General features: G+C 43.7%; 1 protein-coding gene across 1 annotated transcript in view; it reads left to right on the top strand.

Moving 5' to 3' along the window:
* The window catches only part of LOC130131577 (copine-9-like), a 208,637-nt gene that overhangs the window by 9,719 nt on the left and 179,872 nt on the right, over positions 1-19,046 (top strand). Inside the window, exon 2 of the mRNA XM_056301330.1 lies at positions 5,253-5,293. Coding sequence (XP_056157305.1) covers positions 5,253-5,293 — 41 coding nt within the window. The remainder of the gene's footprint in view (positions 1-5,252; positions 5,294-19,046) is intronic.

The following is a 19,046-nucleotide window of genomic DNA, read 5'->3' as shown; positions in this document are numbered from 1 at the left end:
GGCTATTGTGTCTGTAGGGACGCCTGACCAAGCCAAACCGGCAATACCCGTGTTGGAAGGCAACGGAATAGACCGCCACACCACCCGGACGCCTTGGTTTGGTGACAGGTGTGGTGACATGGTGTGTGTGTGTGTGTGTGTGTGTGTGTGTGTGTGTGTGTGTGTGTGTGTGTGTGTGTGTGTGTGTGTGTGTGTGTGTGTGTGTGTGTGTGTGTGTGTGTGTGTGTGTGTGTGTGAACATGTGGAGAAGTGTGTGATTGAAGTCAGTGTACACATACTATAAACATCTCTGTCAGGGTTGTATGTGGTGAGGGTTAGACAAGAAAGGGAGCCACACAGAAAAAGTGGAAATTAGAAGTCCTCCTCTGTCTTATGTAAGTGTCTGCCTGTCTGTCTGCCACCTAAATATTGCTCTTGTAGATCCTATTAGACAAACCAAGCATGCACGGCAGCCACCCCTGGAGTTTACAAGGATTACTGCAGGCACTGGGTTGGTTAAACGAGTCGGCAGAAAATAAATTACCTCCGCCATCTCACCAGTAAACCAGCCATTAACTCCAAATATGCCCATCCACCCCAAACACACGCACACACATTCTGAAATCATAAAAGTGAGTCAAGACTTGGTAGTCAATGCCTTTATTAAAATTGATGTTTTGACAAGGTAGTTGCATATAAGTAAATGTGTTGTAACAAAGTGGAAGATTTCTTTGTCTAAGTCGTTATTATTTTTCTTTTTTTTTCCTTGCATTCCCCTTAGCAGTTCAGATGTTATTATGGCTGCACAGTATGGTAGATGTCTGATGGAGAAAAAAAAACTGACATTGGTGGTGCTTTTGACATGGAATGCCAGAGAGGTTAGTGAGCACTGGGAGGCAGGACTTCACAGTGGGAGCATGTCAATCACAGCAGGCGAACACTCTGATTGGATGCCTAACCACCCTTATCATGAAGAGCCTGAGCACATGGCCGTGTAACATGCAAAAGACTGACATTTGTGATTGATGGACTAATCAAAGAAAAAGGCGTGTCTATATCCGCTTTTAGACAGAAGGCGTATCATCAAATCACCCACCTGTTACATTATTTTAGTTAAAAGATCGTAGTCCTCTCTGTCTTTCTGTCTGCCCGTTTGTTTGTCTGTCTGTCTGCCTGTTTGTCTGTCTGTCTGCATGTCTGTCTGTCTGTCTGCCTGTGTGTGTGTGTGTGTGTGTGTGTCTGTTTGCCCATCTGTCTGTCTGTCTGCCCATCTGTCTTTTTTTCTGTCTGTCTGTGTCTGACTGCCTGTCGGTCTGTGTGTCTCTCTGCCTGCCTGCCTGCCTGCCTGCGTGCCTGTCTGTGTGTCTGCCTGCCTGTTCGTCCGTGCGTCTGCCTGCCTGCCTGCCTGCCTGTCTGTCTGTCTGTCTGTCTGTGTGTCTGCCTGTCTGTGTGTCTGCCTGCCTGTCTGTCTTTCTGTCTGCCTGCCTGTCTGTGTGTCTGCCTGCCTGTTTGTCTTTGAGTCTGCCTGCCTGCCTGTCTGTCTGTCTGTCTGTCTGTCTGTCTGCCTGCCTGCCTGCCTGTCTGTGTGTCTGCCTGCCTGCCCGTCTGTCTGTCTGTCTACCTGGCGGTCTTCCTGTCTGCCTGTCTGTGTCTGCCTGCCTGCCTGTCTTTCTGTCTGTCTGCTTGCCTGCCTGTCTGTCTGCCTGCCTGTGTGTGTGTGTGTGTGTTAGGGATGGGTATCGTTAGGATTTTATCGATACTACTACTCTTATCGGTGCTGCTTATCGGTTCGGTACTTTATCGATACTCTTATCGGTTCTTTTTGATTATTGTGCAAGAAAAAAAGACAATTAAGAACAGAATCGACATTGCTTTATTATTCTATTATATAACTTTATATAAATATAAACAAATATTATTTATTCAGCAGCAACAGCAGCAGCAATGTTTTAAATGCGTCTGAATTATAGACTTTATAATCAACATTCAACAACAACAAATAAGATAAAAAATAAAAGTAGATAAAGATAAAGATAAAGAAAAAAAAATGTATTAAAAATAAATTTTTACAGCAAAAGGCTAACGGAAGTTCAAACAGACAAGAACCTAGAACATTATCCTAACAGTTCTTCTGCAGAAAAATCAACATATCTGCCTTCTCCGGCAGGAGTCGTGATCTCTCCTGACTTATAGTGTCCCCGGCTATTAGCCTAGCTAACTCCGTATCTATGGCTTATATATTTGTAGCTAAACAATTAGCTAAGCAATTATATTTTATTTATTGGCCTATTCGTAATAATTCGTTATTAGCCTAGCTAACTCCGTATCTATGGCTTATATATTTGTAGCTAAACAATTAGCTAAGCAATTATATTTTATGTATTGGCCTATTCGTAATAATTCGTTATTAGCCTAGCTAACTCCGTATGTATGGCTCATACGGCTTACCTGCAGTGGACGTGGATGGAACACTACGAGCAAAGCAGTGGAAAACTCCGCATTTCTGCGGATTAATACCATGTTTCGACAAAAGATGTTTCGACAGATTGCTTGTATTGCCACCCTTACTGGCAAATGATTTGTTGCACTTGTGGCAACGAACGTCGTTGTCATCGACTTTTGAAAAATATACCCAAACTTTTGAACGTTTAGTTCTCTCCGCCATGATGAGCACTTGAGCAGAGCTGTCTGTGCGTGTGTGAGCGAGTGTGTGGCGCACAGCACAGCCCCGCCCCTCGCGCAGTAAGAGAGAGACACACAATTGCCACAATATAAATCTCACTCCATGATTTCTCGAGTACCTACCGACTACCGATAGCAGAACCGAAAACGTCGGATCTTAAAAATGCTCCGATTTTTACTAATTTAGAACCGGTTCCCGTTTAGAACCGGGTTTCGGGGGGCATCCCTAGTGTGTGTGCATGCGTGCGTGCGCGCGCGCATCACAATTAGAAAATAAACATCATCAATACATAGAAAATATACAGATGGCATCGTTCTTGTTTAATTTACTGACATATGTGGTGGCACTTGAAACTGCACTGGGGTTTGACCACTCCAGATCTCAGCGATTTAGGATTCGAAATGAAACAGAGCCGCCAGCTCTGTTCAGTCATCTTCTCCCCACCTCTGAGAAGAAAACAGGGTGGAACATAAGTTATAGCCCTTTCGGTGCTGGCAAAACTCTTCTATGAGATTTTTCTGATTTATGTGCTTATTAGCTGCAAAAACCTAGACTCTTCTTCAAACTCACTGCTGCCTGCCATATTCCTCTGCGTTTGGCTGCAATACTGAACCCATAAAACAAGTCAAGTCAAGTTTATTTGTGTAGCCCAAAAGCTCAAGGTAGTCCCGAAGGGCTTTACAGTCATTGCAATATATGACACCCCCTATCCTTGTCCCCAGATACAAATGAGGAAAAACTCCACAAGAAAACTCTATAGCGCTCTATTAGAGAAAGACTTCCATTCAGGTGTCTGTGAGGCGATAAAAGAATAACGGCTTTGGCAAAACTGTGTGAATAATACCTATAGAAATAAAGACAATTTTAATGAAAACTTCCCCTGGGTTCATAGTCAAGGAGAAGTATTATTTAAACTGGAGTTACATAATTAATATTGGTGCAACTTCAGATAAGACTTAGCTTCCTCATGTTCTGCTCAGTCTCAGAAACTCAGTGACACATTTAGCAAAATGCGCACCATGGTCTTGGATCTGTGACCAATACGGGGAGCAGGCCGGATGCTCGTAGATCCATTTCAGTTTTGTCATGCCCATTGTGAAACGATTCCCTGTTGACCAACCAGCCCAGTGCAGCTATATACACATGGTATCAAACCCCCGACAAACCGTCTGCTATCCCCAGCAGAAATAAGCACTATCTCAGACAAACATGCAGGCAGCCATGCACACACACACACACACACACACACAATTTTTAATAACTACGAGAGCTGCAACATTCAGCGATGTAATATTTATATGGGATCATATTACAGGATTTTGCTTAAGAATCAGATAAACCAAAATGATCAGAGCCAATTTATATACAAGTAATTTACAGGCTGTGCATCTGGATAATACCCAGCAACCACGTGAATGGAAAACTAATAGGCTGATAAAAGATATATATATATATCAGCTGTGCGCCCACTGTATGTGGAAACACACACATATGTATAAAGACAGTGGTTCAAGTGAGCACACACAGATGTCAACGCATGAACGTGATTATATGCACACACACACACACACACACACACACACACACACACGTCAATGCATGAGTATGCATTGAGCAGCGAGAGTGTGAAGTGTAATTCACACATAAAAATCCAGAATGCCATTATCACCACTGCCAATTGCAACCTTGAAGTCTGACTCCATGCAGCAGGTGTTAAAGTGTTCCTGTCACTGTGACCATGGTCTGCATTTTAACATGGCTGGATAACTCCCCCGGTGATTGCTACAGCACTCTACAAAGATAAACCATTCAGTTTGCTGTCGCAGAAGCAAAAGACTTCAATAACAAGCCTCCCATTCACTGTGTCTTGACAACTATCATCAAACATTGTGCACATTGTCACTAATGCATCAAGTCATTAAATTGTGTCAACCACTGCTCACTAATCTTAACATTGATGTTTTTGTTTGTGTGTCTATATCTGTGATGTGTGTCCAAAAATATTGTTATTTCTTCCTGCCAGATTCCGTTGACTGAGGCGGGAACATTTCTGTGACCCTGCCATATGAAATGAAAATTATATATCTGTGTCCCACTGGATATATATTGTTTTAATTATGTACAAGGCAACAGGGAACATGCCCAGCGAATAAAGCAGTGACCTCTCTTAGTAAATCAGTATCATTGTTTTTAAATATCAGAACAAAGTGTCTGCGCTGCATCATTTCTTCATATTTTGTTGGAATCAGAGCAGCAGTGACTGAGGTCCCAAGAGTAACTCATGCACAAACAAATGGGAAACTAATATTGCACCCCAACCCCTGCCCCTCTATGGTAAGTCAGAATACATGGAAAGACAAATATAGGCTAGTGATGTTTCAAGGCTTTCAACTAGCATCTGTATGCTGTTGTTCAAAATCACAAAATGCCTACCAAATACTATTCTTTCTATTATTTTCATTTTAGTTGGAGTCATTTTGATATGGTTAGAACCACATATTAAGTATGACTTTGCTATGGGACCCCATATAAAGTTCCCCAAAGTTTGAGCATCCTCTTCTCTAAATGTCTTCTTTTGCCTTTATTGCAGGAACCTGTTGGACATGGACACCTTTTCCAAGTCAGACCCAGGTAACCCTTGCCAGGTGCTCTGTGCAATTCTTCTTGAACTCTGACCTCTTTCATTTAGTGACACGAATGACAGCAACACATCAAAGCAAGCGAGAAAACCAAATTCAGATAGAAGTGTACCCATTGCACATTTGTTATCACATACCACTGAGAACAGGAAGCCATTTGTTTTACTTTGTTTCATTCAGTCCCATTCATTAACCCTCACTGATATTTACTAGTCATATAATCCTTCATGCAAGTCAAACTCACAAAAAGCACCTTCACGAAATGTTCCAGTGATTCAATGGATTAAACAATTCCTGGTGTTTTTACACAACACTTTATGGAAAGATAATTTCTACAGATTTTATGCCATAGCCACAGAATTACTGCTTTGTGCACGTTATTAACATGCACCGTTGATTACAACGCAGTTACACTTCACCTCAGGCACAGCACAGAGGCAGCGAGAAACTGTTACGGAGACGAGGACTCGGCGTCATATAAGAGCCGAGTGAGTGTGAAGCATTGCCACGTGGGTCAGTCCAACCTGATTGATGCTTAATGACCTCCCTTGAAAACACGTGTGCACTCAGAGGCTTGTCAAAGGGCTGTCGAGACAAGTTGAGGGAGCAATCCAAGTTCGAAGTTAAGGTCGCGTGAAGGCATACTCACACCAGGCACGCTTAATTTGTACCATGTCCCTCCTCCCCACTCCCGCACTGGCCTGCGCTCGCATTCTCCCCCCCTCTCTTTTTCTCTCCAATTGCATCCAGTCAATTACCCTATCTCTTCCGAGCCGTCCCGGTTGCTGCTCCACCCCCTCTGCCGACCCGGGGAGGGCTGCAGACTACCACATGCCTCCTCCGATACATGTGGAGTCGCCATCCGCTTCTTTTCACCTGACAGTGACGAGTTTCACCAGCGGGACGTAGCGTGTGGGAGGATCACGCTATTCCCCCCAGTTCCCCCTACCCCAGAACATGTGCCCCAACCAACCAGAGGAGGCGCTAGTGCAGCGACCAGGGCGCACCTCCACATCCCGCTTCCCACCCACAGACACAGCCAATTGTGCCGACTAAGCCGGAGGTAACACGGGGATTCGAACCGACGATCCGTGTGTTGGTAGGCAACGGAATAGACCGCACCGCTACGCTATCCGGATGGCTACGCTATCCGGATGCCCGCGCTCACACGTTCCGGGCCTGAGCACGTTTACGTCATCACGATGCGACTTTTTGTGTTGACTAGAAGCGCTTTTGCATAGCACACGTATATACAGTGGTGTGAAAAAGTGTTTGCCCCCTGCTTGATTTCTTATTTTTTTGCATTTTTGTCACACTTAAATGTTTCAGATCATCAAACAAATTTAAATATTAGACAAAGATAACACAAGTAAACACAAAATGCAGTTTTTAAATGAAGGTTTTTATTATTAAGGGAAAAGAAAAATCCAAACCTACATGGCCCTGTGTGAAAAAGTGATTGCCCCCCCCCCTGTTAAAACATAAATTAAGTGTGGTTTATCACATCTTTGGAAAGCTGAGTTCAATTTCTCTAGCCATACCCAGGCCTGATTACTGCCACACCTCTTCTCAATCAAGAAATCACTTAAATAGGACCTGCCTGACAAAGTGAAGTAGACCAAAAGATCCTTGATTGAGAAGAGGTGTGGCAGTAATCAGGCCTGGGTATGGCTAGAGAAATTGAACTCAGCTTTCCAAAGATGTGGTAAACCACACTTAATTAATATTTTAACAGGGGGGGGGGCAATCACTTTTTCACACAGGGCCATGTAGGTTTGGATTTTCTTTTCCCTTAATAATAAAAACCTTCATTTAAAAACTGCATTTTGTGTTTACTTGTGTTATCTTTGTCTAATATTTAAATTTGTTTGATGATCTGAAACATTTAAGTGTGACAAACATGCAAAAAAATAAGAAATCAGGAAGGGGGCAAACACTTTTTCACACCACTGTATGTCTATGACAGCACATTGGAGTTCATAATTTTTTTATTTACCTTGTAGCTTATTTGGAGTCGTTTTGGGTGCGGTGACACACGACCCTGTCACATGCCTTATAGATGTATCAGTTATGCAACGCAGCGATTCCCCGCCAGAATTTTAGTGTGTCCATGTAGGATTTTATGTAAGACATAAAAGCAGTAAGGTCGGGTTTCTGTTTCGCAAATTTGCATGCATGTATGTGGAATTTTGCCAATAGAGAAACAAGATTAATGACATATATTTTCTTGACAGACATTTCATCATCAAAGAGACCAAATAAAATGAATTCAGTTTTGAGTTTGAGTTGAATATCTAAATTTCTGTTTAACGACAGATTATGGTCATTCCAAAACGTTTGACTAAAGGTACAGTCCCAAAAAAGATGAGTTATCTTTTCATGTGTGATGACAGAATGAACAATGAGGATCAACATTTAGTCTATATTTTACAATAACAGAATTAATGAGATAACACCTGTGCAATATGTTCAAAGACACCTCTCGCACCTTATTTGAAAGAAAGTGGTTCTTGAGCAATAACCATGTTTTTCCCCAGTCTATAGCAATATATAAATTATTCCAGACAAAAACAGAAGCAGGTTTACTAATTGTGCCCCTCCGGATTATTTCCCTTATAATAATAATAATAATGATAAGTTAAACTTATTAGCGCTTTTCTAACACTCAAAGTCGCTTTACAATAAACGGGGTGAAACAAGACAACAAGTAAACATAACACAGACATACAGGGGTGGATGGGAAGGGGGGCTACGAGAGGGAGAGGCGGCAGCCACACACGATGCCAGCAGTACTCTGATGGGAAGCAATTCACGTTTGGATAAGTTAAGCTTGAGACCAGAGGCTGCAGAAAATGTATCAAAGAGTTTAACTGCAATATCAATTTGAGATTTATCCTGTAGAAATAGAGTGGTGTCGTCTGCTAGCTGACTCAGAGAGATTATTCTTCCTGCTATTGAGATTCCTTTTAAGCTACTCTTTTCAATGTACTAGGCTAAAATTTGCATGGGAAGTAAAAACAAATATGTGGAGATGGGACATCCCTGATGGATCCCCCATTCTATTCTAAATCTTTTTGTAGTTCCATGAGGTAACTTAATCAAACTATTCCCAAAAGCATAAAAAGTGCGTATTGATTTTTTAAAATGTTCTCCAAATCAAAATAAATCAAGAGCTTTGAACATAAATTGATGCTCTGTAGAGCCAAAGGCCCTGTGGAAATCTAGAAAGAGGATTGAACTATTGTCTAACACTAAATTTGAAGAGTCTTAAGATATCAAGGACAAGTCTTATATGATTACATTACATTACAGCCATTTAGCCGACGCTGTTATCCAAAGCGACTTACAATAAGTGCATTTAATGTAGGAAATCAGGAGAACTACTAGCCATCAGAGGTCATAAGTGCATCTAAACAAGCATCTAAGAGCAAAACCAGTGCCAAAGTAAAAGTACAAGAAAGAGATTTTTAAATTTTTTTTTAAACGAGTGAATACAATAAGTGCTAAGAGCGAGTAACAGGGTAGTGGTTCTTGAAGAGGTGAGTTTTCAAGCTGCGCTGAAAGATGGGCAGCGACTCCACTGTCCTGACATCAGTGGGGAGTTCATTCTACAACTGTGGGGCCAGGACAGAAAAGAGCCGTGACTGGGTCGATCGGCAGCAAGGGCCTCTGAGCGACGGAGCAACCAGGCGTCTCGAGGCAGCAGAGCGAAGTGGTCGGGCGGGGGTGTAGGGCTTGACCATGGCCTGGAGATAGGAAGGAGCTGTTCCTTTCACTGCCCTGTAGGCTAGCACCAGAGTCTTAAACTGGGAGACAGTGTAGGGACATGACAAGGAGAGTTGTGTGGGAGGACTTAGGGCGGTTGAACACCAGACGAGCTGCAGCTTTCTGAACAAGCTGATCAATTATATATCATGATCAATTGATCATGATCATATATCATGATCAATAATTGATGATAAATTATATATCTACCAGACATAAACCATTTTGAGATTAATCAATAATGTAATTTAGGACTTTCTTTAATTTATTAGCTATACATACTACTACTACTACTACTTTCGGCTGCTCCCGTTAGGGGTCGCCACAGCGGATCATCCCTTTCCATTTCTTCCTGTCTTCTGCGTCTTCCTCTGTCACACCAGCCACCTGCATGTCTTCCCTCACTACATCCATAAACCTCCTCTTTGGCCTTCCTCTTCTCCTCTTCCCTGGCAGCTCCATATTCAGCATCCTTCTCCCAATATACTCAGCATCTCTCCTCCACACATGTCCAAGCCATCTCAATCTTGCCTCTCTTGCTTTGTCTCCAAACCGTCCAACCTGAGCGGTCCCTCTAATATAATCGTTCCTAATCCTGTCCTTCTTCGTTACTCCCAGTGAAAATCTTAGCATCTTCAACTCTGCCACCTCCAGCTCCGCCTCCTGTCTTTTCGTCAGTGCCACTGTCTCCAAACCATATAACATAGCTGGTCTCACAACCATCTTGTAAACTTTCCCTTTAACTCTTGCTGATACCCTTCTGTCGCAAATCACTCCTGACACTCTTCTCCACCCACTCCAACCTGCCTGCACTCTCTTTTTCACCTCTCTACTGCACTCCCCGTTACTTTGGACAGTTGACCCCAAGTATTTAAACTCAGATGTCTTTGTCACCTCCACTCCTTGCATCATGACCATTCCACTGTCCTCTCTCTCATTCACGCATAGGTATTCCGTCTTGCTCCTACTGACTTTCATTCCTCTTCTCTCCAGTGCATACCTCCACCTCTCCAGGCTCTCCTCAACCTGTACCCTACTCTCGCTACAGATCACAATGTCATCCGCGAACATCATCGTCCATGGAGACTCCTGCCTGATCTTGTCCGTCAACCTGTCCATCACCATTGCAAACAAGAAAGGGCTAAGAGCCGATCCTTGATGTAATCCCACCTCCACCTTGAACCCATCTGTCATTCCAACCGCACACCTCACCATTGTCACACTTCCCTCATACGTATCCTGCACCACTCCTACATACTTCTCTGCAACTCCTGACTTCCTCATACAATACCACACCTCCTCTCTCGGCACTCTGTCATAAGCTTTCTCTAAATCTACAAAGACACAATGCAACTCTTTCTGGCCTTCTCTATACTTCTCAATCAACATTCTCAAAGCAAACATCGCATCTGTGGTGCTCTTTCGTGGCATGAAACCATACTGCTGCTCGCTGATCATCACCTCTCCTCTTAACCTAGCTTCTATTACTCTTTCCCAAATCTTCATGCTGTGGCTGATCAACTTTATACCTCTGTAGTTGTTACAGTTCTGCACATCTCCCTTGTTCTTGAAAATCGGTACCAGTATGCTTCTTCTCCACTCCTCTGGCATCCTCTCACTTTCCAGGATTGTGTTAAACAATCTAGTTAAAAACTCCACTGCCATCTCTCCTAAACATCTCCATGCCTCCACAGGTATGTCATCAGGACCAACTGCCTTTCCACTCTTCATCCTCTTCATAGCAGCCCTCACTTCCTCCTTGCTAATCCGCTGAACTTCCTGATTCACTATCCTTACATCATCCAACCTTCTCTCTCTCTCATTTTCTTCATTCATCAGCCCCTCAAAGTATTCCTTCCACCTTCTTAGCACACTCTCCTCGCTTGTCAGCACATTTCCATCTCTATCCTTGATCGCCCTAACTTGCTGCACATCCTTTGCAGCTTGGTCCCTCTGTCTAGCCAATCGGTACAAGTCCTTTTCTCCTTCCTTAGTGTCTAATCTGTCATACAACTCACCATACGCCTTTTCCTTTGCCTTTGCCACCTCTCTCTTTGCTTTACGCTGCATCTCCTTGTACTCCTGTCTACTTTCTTCATCTCTCTTACTATCCCACTTCTTCTTTGCCAACCTTTTCCTCTGTATAATTTGCTGTACTTCCTCATTCCGCCACCAAGTCTCCTTGTCTTCCTTCCTCTGTCCTGATGACACACCAAGTACCTTCCTAGCTGTCTCCCTCACTATTTCTGCAGTGGTTTTCCAGCCATCTGGCAACTCTTCACTACCACCCAGTGCCTGTCTTAACTCCTGCCTGAACTCCACACAACAGTCTTCCTTCTTCAACTTCCACCATTTGATCTTCGGCTGTGTCTTCACTCGCTTTCTCTTCTTGGTCTCTAAAGTCATCCTACAGACCACCATCCGATGCTGCCTAGCTACGTTCTCCCCTGTCACCACCTTGCAGTCTCCAATCCCTTTTAGATGGCGCCTTCTACATAAGATATAGTCCACCTGTGTGCACTTTCCTCCACTCTTGTACGTCACCCTGTGTTCCTCCCTCTTCTTGAAATATGTATTCACCACAGCCATTTCCATCCTTTTCGCAAAATCCACCACCATCTGTCCTTCCACATTTCTCTTCTTGACTCCATACCTTCCCATCACCTCCTCATCACCTCTGTTCCCTTCACCAACATGTCCATTGAAGTCGGCTCCAATCACCACTCTCTCCTCCTTGGGTACCCTCTCCACCATGTCGTCCAACTCATTCCAGAATTCTTCTTTTTCATCCATCTCACACCCAACTTGCGGGGCATATGCGCTGATAACATTCAGCAATAAACCTTCAATTTCCAGCTTCATACTCATCACTCTGTCTGACACTCTCTTCACCTCCAGCACGCTCTTGACATACTCTTCCTTCAGAATTACCCCTACCCCTTTACTCCTCCCACTCACACCATGGTAGAAGAGTTTGAAGCCACCTCCGATACTCCTGGCCTTACTCCCCTTCCACCTGGTCTCTTGCACACACAGTATGCCTACCTTTCTTCTTTCCATCATGTCAGCCAGCTCTCTCCCTTTACCAGTCATAGTGCCAACATTCAAAGTTCCAACTCTCACCTCCACATGCCTACCCTTCCTCCTCTCTAGCTGCCTCTGGACATGCTTTCCCCCTCTCCTTCTCCTTCGCCCAACAGTAGCATAGTTTCCACCGACACCCTGCTGGTTATCAGTACCGGTGGCGGTCGTTGTTAACCCGGGCCTCGACCGATCCGGTATGTAAGTCTTATTTATGATCCGCATATTTGATTTGGCAAAGATTTTACGCCGGATGCCCTTCCTGACGCAACCCTCCCCATTTGTCCGGGCTTGGGACCGGCACTAAGGATGCACTGGCTTGTGCATCCTCAGCGGCTGGGTTGTAGCTATACATACATAATGCAATAATTTTATAATCATTGTTTAGCAATGAAATGGGACGCCAATTATCCAATATTAAGACATCTTTCTGGGGTTTTGGGATTAGAGTAATTGAACCTTGGCATAGTGAAGGAGACAGTTCTTCATTGTTTATAGTCTTGATAGAAACATTAAGTACAAAGGGGGCAAGCTCTGCAGAAAACATTTTATAAAATTCACAAGTCAACCCATCTACTGCACGGGATTTGTTCAATTTAAGTTTCTTCATAGCGTCCTTAATTTCCCCAATTGGGGCATCACATATTGTTTTGTTAACATCACCAATTGACTTAACCTCACCTAAAGAATTGAAGAAATCTTCCATTTCAGCTGTTGATAAGTTAGTTTTGTATTGAGTTTTATAATAACTTTCACAAATTTTAGCAACGTCTTTTGGATTGTCAACAACAGTGCCGTTTAGGGAAAGTCTTGTTATGCCATTTTTATTTTACCTTTGTTTCTCAAATTTAAAGAAATAACTGGAGTTCTGTTCCCCCTCTTCGATCCAGTTGGTCCTTGTGCATATAAAAGCTCCTTTGGCTTTGCTGATGTATAACTGATCTATATTTGCAGTGTTTGCAATTGTGCTCTTTGAATCTTAGACATGTTTTCAGGCAATATACAAGATAAGGAAATTATTTCAACAAATTATTTTCTTCCTTTTTCTTATCTTCTTTTTTTAATATTTGCACCCATTTCCATTAAAATTTTCCTTAATTCATATTTTAGAAGCTCCCAATATTTCCCATAAGCTGTTTCATTTTCTGCCATTAACAGGTACTCAGTTATCTTATTTTTAATAAGTAAATTTAGGGATTTACTTCGTAATAGTGAATTATTAAGCCCCCAATAAGCAGGAGTCCTTTTATTTACTCAATGTGATGACATATTCAAATTCAGTAGAATGGCTTTACGGTCTGTTATAGGTGTCGGAATAATTTCAGCTTTACAATGTGAGTAGGAAAGAATTTGATATCAAGGAAGTTCAATTCCTGACTGTAAAGAGCCAGACTAGTTTTTCCAGGTAAATACTTTAGAATTGGGATTGCAGACTCTGCATATCAATTAAGCCTCTCTCATTCATAAAATCAATTATACGAGAGTTTTCTTTTTGTCTACTTGGCCATCTGTCGACTTCATCATTTACAGTAACATTGAAATCTCCACCCAAAATAATTTTCATATCAGAGAATTTCCTAAAAGAGCACCTATATTTGTACTTAAAGTTTCAAACAACCCCTTGCTTTCTGTAGCTCTGTTATAGCCATAAACATTACCAATCAGAAAAATCTGTTTATTGTAGGAAAGAACCATAAGAATGTAGCGGCCCTAGGTCAGCTTGAATGAGGATGATCTTACTACTGAATTTGTGCTTAAGAATTAGTGTTCCTGCTGAACGCTGATTTCCATGTGACATCCACAAGTCCTGCCCGATTGTGATTTCCAAAAGTTATAATCTTCAACAGCAGAATGAGGTTCCTGGATCAGACAAAGGTCAGCATCAAAGTTTCTTTGCATAAAGAAATAATGCCTTTCGTTTAGTAATGTCTCTCAAACCTCGAGCATTAACTGAAATGAACTTTATAAAGGAAATTATTGAACAAAACAAATGTCACTGTAACCTGAAAGCTGGTTATGTACAGAAAGTAGAACTTATCCTCCAGCTGAAACCGTATGCGAGTATCTGATCAGTCAGTGTATCTCCTCGTTATCTACAAAGGCTCTGCCTCCGACAAAGAAGGCAGTCTTCCTCTCTTGACGAGTTTGCTTGATTATTGGCCACAGTCGGTTCCGTTATTCGCGATCCTCCGGAGTGAGATCCTCATTGAAGCAGAGATTTCTTTGCTTCAGGTACACAGAATGTTTGGACATGTTCCAGACCATGTCGCGAAAATGCATCATAGAAAACCGAAGGACGATATCACGGGCTTGTGCTTTGGCTGGGTGTTTTCTACCAAGCCTGTGAACCGAATCAATTACTACCGAATACTTCGCTTTGTGCGCAGCCAGGGGGCAAAACCGCTTTGGTAGCTCTCAAAAGAGTATGAAATGCATAATCTTTTGAGAGCTACCAAAGCGGTTCAACAATGAAAGTGTTGAATATTTCCACCCATCATTTTGGCGGTTTGTGCAGTTTATTGCACAACAACTGCGCGTCATCTCTGCTGTATCTGAGCTCTAACTTGGTTAAAATCTCTGCGCTGTAGCTGCTTTCTGCCCCTAGTTGCGCACGCATCTCTGTGATGACGTTGCACGGAAACCCTCATATAGCCTGGAGCCACGTTTTGGCAAATGTCGATCATCTTCATTCTCACCTCCTCCCTGTTGTGTAGTTGGTTCAGTATCAGACATCAACACACGAAGCAGAGGAACAGGGGAGCGTGTACTTTTCTTAGCACTTTTTTCCATCGACTCGTTTTACTTATTCTTCTCTTTCTACACATGCGTTACTCACAGTACCTGGAACATATTAACCAATAGCGCCACCCAGCAGTCTCCAACGTAAATAGCATTAACAGAACACATTGCATCACTTTGTATGTATATGGACACAACATCTTCCCCTTTTGAACAAAGCATACTTCTAGTACCTTAGATCAGAACTGACAGTATTACACTCTGAATAATGTATGTAACCCAATAACATCATTCACTTTTCACATTTTCTATTCCCTCCCCATATTAGTTAGTCAGCAGTATCCCCCCCCCCCACACTTTCCCATGATAAAGTCTTTGGTCCAGCTAGGTGGCTTTCTAATCCTGGTAAACCTGAGCTGGTTATCAGAGTTAGAGTCAGGTGGTTTATCAGTCTCTGGTTTAGTACAGTCCATTGCTCTGTCAGAGTCAGTATCCGGGATCAACTCTGGCAGTGCAGTTAAGCAAGAGGCGTTCCAGATCCTTCCATCATCCAGCAAATAAGTGTTTGGTCCTTTCTTTGTCACAACAGTCCTTAGATTTGTGAACTTCAGTTCTCCTTTCTTTACTTTTTATGGCTTCCTAATCCGTACTTTGTCACCGGACTGGAAGTCGGTTGATTTGGTCTTTAAGGCTTCTGTTGACTCTCTCAACTTCTCCATTGGCTCTTGGATAATAAACTGAAGATCTGAGGTGTCTGATTTCCCTCTTTTTGAGAAAGTCAGAGAACTCAAAGGAGAGGAATTGAGGTCCATTATCACTGACCAGTTCTTTTGGATTCCCTTCTCGAGAGAAAGCAGTGATCAGGAACTGGATGACAGTAGCTGTGTCAGCATGTGGAGCAAAAGCTACTTCAGGCCATTTAGTAGTCTACCAGTGTTATGGCATATCTGCAATCAGCAGGTGCTATCTCAAATGGACCTACAATGTCCACGGAAACATTTTCCCAGGCAGCAGCTGGTAGGGGAACGGTTTGGAGTGGAGCATCATGGGTTACAGTCGACTTATCATTCTGTCTGCAGGTTGTACAGTTTTTAATCAGTGTCTCTATCTGGGAGTCCATTTTGGGCCACCAATACAGTTCTCTGAGGCGTTGTTTAGTGCGCACAATGCGCAGGGTTTCATGAGCAATATCAACGAGTCTTTTCGGCAATGACAGGCACCAGCAACCGATGAGTACCTCTGACAATACAGTCATCCATGATTGCAAGCTCATGGCAGATCAGGAAGAATGGCTGTAAGTCAGACTCAGGTGCTTTTTTTCGTGAGGGCCAGCCTTTCCGTATCTGTGCACAGAGCTTTGTGAGCACCGGGCAGGCACAGCACTCAGACTGGAAGTCATCCACAGACACAGCACCCAGATCAGTGAGAATGGTTGCAACGGATTCCACATTCTCTGCACATGCAGTGTCTGTCTCAGGAAGTGGGAGTCTAGATAGTGTAGCGAATTTGGGAAGCGCGTCCCCGCGCTTAAGCATATCAGCTCCTTCATGCCTCTGGGTGCATATGCTTCCGATGGCCTTACGGTCTCACCATCCCACTTCTGACACAAATTTAGCGAATTCAGGGGGTAATCCGGCCGGACCGTCACAGCCGGGATGCGAACTCGTGTCTCCCACACCGCAAGCGACAACATTAACCAGTCAATTCAATTCAATTCAATTTATTTTTGTATAGCCCAATATCACAAATTACAAATTTGCCTCAGTGGGCTTAACAGCAACCCAACATCCTGTCCTTAGACCCTCTCATCGGATAAGGAACAACTCCCAAAAAAAACCCTGTTAAAGGTTTTTTTTTAAGGGAGGGTCGACTAAAGGGTCCAACCCGTTAGCCAATTGCCAACATGTCTACTTATCCATGCACGTTACACTACCCCCCTCCTTCGGAAAAGCACGTCCCCGCACTTAAGCATATCAGCTCCTTCACGCCTCTGGGCGCATACGCTTCCGATGGCCTTACTGTTCCCAGGCTGCCCCCCTAATTCACTACATTGGTGTCAGTAGTGGATTGGTGAGACCGTAAGGCCATCGGAAGTGTATGCGCCCAGAGGTGTGAAGGAGCTGATATGCTTAAGCGTGGGGACGCGCTTTCCCGAAGGAGGGGGTATTGTAACGTGCATGGATAAGTAGATACATTGGCCGTTGGCTTAGGGGTCGGACTCTTTAGTCGAGCAGTTAGCGATGTCTCCCGCGGTGCGGGAGATACGGGTTCACGTCCCAGCCGCGGCGGTTCCTGTTGTTGCCCCCCGAATTCGCTGCAATAGACAGTCAGCAACATATTTAAAAAATCCAGTTCTGTATTCGACATCATGGTCAAACTCCCATCAGGCGAGCAGACCATCTGGCTATCCGGAGACCAGCACGGTTATTGCCCTTGGTAGTCAGGAGTGTCGTAAGTGCTTGATGATCGGTGCATATGAGGAATTCCTTCCCCAGAGCCATGCATGCCATTTCTCAGCAGACCAGACGCAGGCCAGCGTTTCCTTCTCGACGATGGAATATTTTCTCTCTGCGTCCAACAGACTGCGGGATGCAAAAGCAACAGTCTGTTCCTCAACAGTACTGTCCAGCTGAGTCAAGATGGCACCTAGCCCGTAGTCTGACGCGTCTCTAGAGACTATGGTAGGCTTGTTGGGGTCGAACAGCACTACAGCACGTTTATTCACGATCATCTTCTTGACTTGGTCAAATGCTGCTTGAGCTGCATCGTTCCACTGAAATTAACTGTCCTTTCGCAGCAGTGCTTTCACAGGTTCAACAACAGTTGCGTAGTTGGGCACAAACTTGCTGTATCATGCATTCAGACCAAGAAATGAGCGCACGGTTGCAGGATCAGTAGTGGGTGGGGCATTCAGGATAGCAGTGACATGAGAGTCATCTGGCTGCAGACCTTCTGTACCGATGTTTTGGCCAAGAAAGCTCAGAGTAGTTTGACGGAGCTGATATTTGTCAGCATTGAGTTTCAGTCCCGCGTCGTTGATTTTGATCCGTTGACTCACCCAGAGCTTGAGCACAGCTTGAGCTCATTGCGTAAAGTGGCACCTCTCGGTGACAACGTTCAGTTTCGGGGTGAAATACGCTTCCAACGCCTGCACAGATCCATCGTAGGTATCAGCCGTGAGCGGGGCAAGGTGCTGTAGATGCTTTGTCTCTTTGTTACTAAGCAGTGAACTAGCAAGGCTCTCTTTCTCTCGGCAGGAAAGTCACTTCCCCCAATAGCAAGCAGGTAATTGTCGAACAACTTTTTCCACGCAGCAAATGCAGGAGGTTGCAAGGAGAGCAAAGCCATCTGTTCGTCACTACTATTCTCGTCGCCACTTTCTTATGTAGTTGGTTCAGTATCAGACATAAACACACGAAGTAGAAGAACAGGGGAGCGTGTACTTTTCTTAGCACTTTTTTTTCATCGACCCATTTTACTTCTTCTTCTCCTTCTACACATGTGTAACTCAGTGCCCGGAACATATTGACCAATAGTGCCACCTAGCGGTCTCCAAAGTAAATGGCATTAACAGAACATAATGCATCACTTTGTATGTATATGGACACAACACTCCCCTTCTTCTTCAGGAAGACCACATAGGCACAGATTCCACTTCTTTTTATAGCGAGCCAACTCCAAAACTTTGTTTTCCAAGAACTAGATTTTTTCCTTCGACTTTGCTGACTCTATCCACCGTGTGTTGTATTGTACCTTTTATATCTTGCATGTTGGCAGAGAGGAAGTTGATTAAAGATTTGAGTTCCTCAATAGATTTTCCAATCGAAGAGCCTTGCTCCTCGATAGCTAGCTTCATCACAGCCACGATGTTGTCTGCCGTTTCTTGTTCCGTTTTCCCTTTTTTTAGAGGCGAATTTTCGGGAGTAGCGGGTGAGCGACCTTCACTTTTGCATTTGTGAAACATTATTTCAAATCAGCAGAATAAGTGTCTGATGCTACTTTTCTGTGTAAGTTGGAGGAAAGTTCAGAAAAGGCGTCTACCACTCTGCCGCCATCTTGGCCATCCCATAGCGTTCGAGTTCCATGCTCGGGTACAGTTAGCAATGAGGTAGGCCTGGTAAATGTGTTAAGATGGTACCATGGTGGAATGAAGAATGCTC

This window comes from Lampris incognitus, chromosome 2 (genome assembly GCF_029633865.1).
Source record: "Lampris incognitus isolate fLamInc1 chromosome 2, fLamInc1.hap2, whole genome shotgun sequence".
Classification (NCBI taxonomy): domain Eukaryota; kingdom Metazoa; phylum Chordata; class Actinopteri; order Lampriformes; family Lampridae; genus Lampris; species Lampris incognitus.
This window is presented reverse-complemented; position numbering and strand designations above follow the sequence as displayed.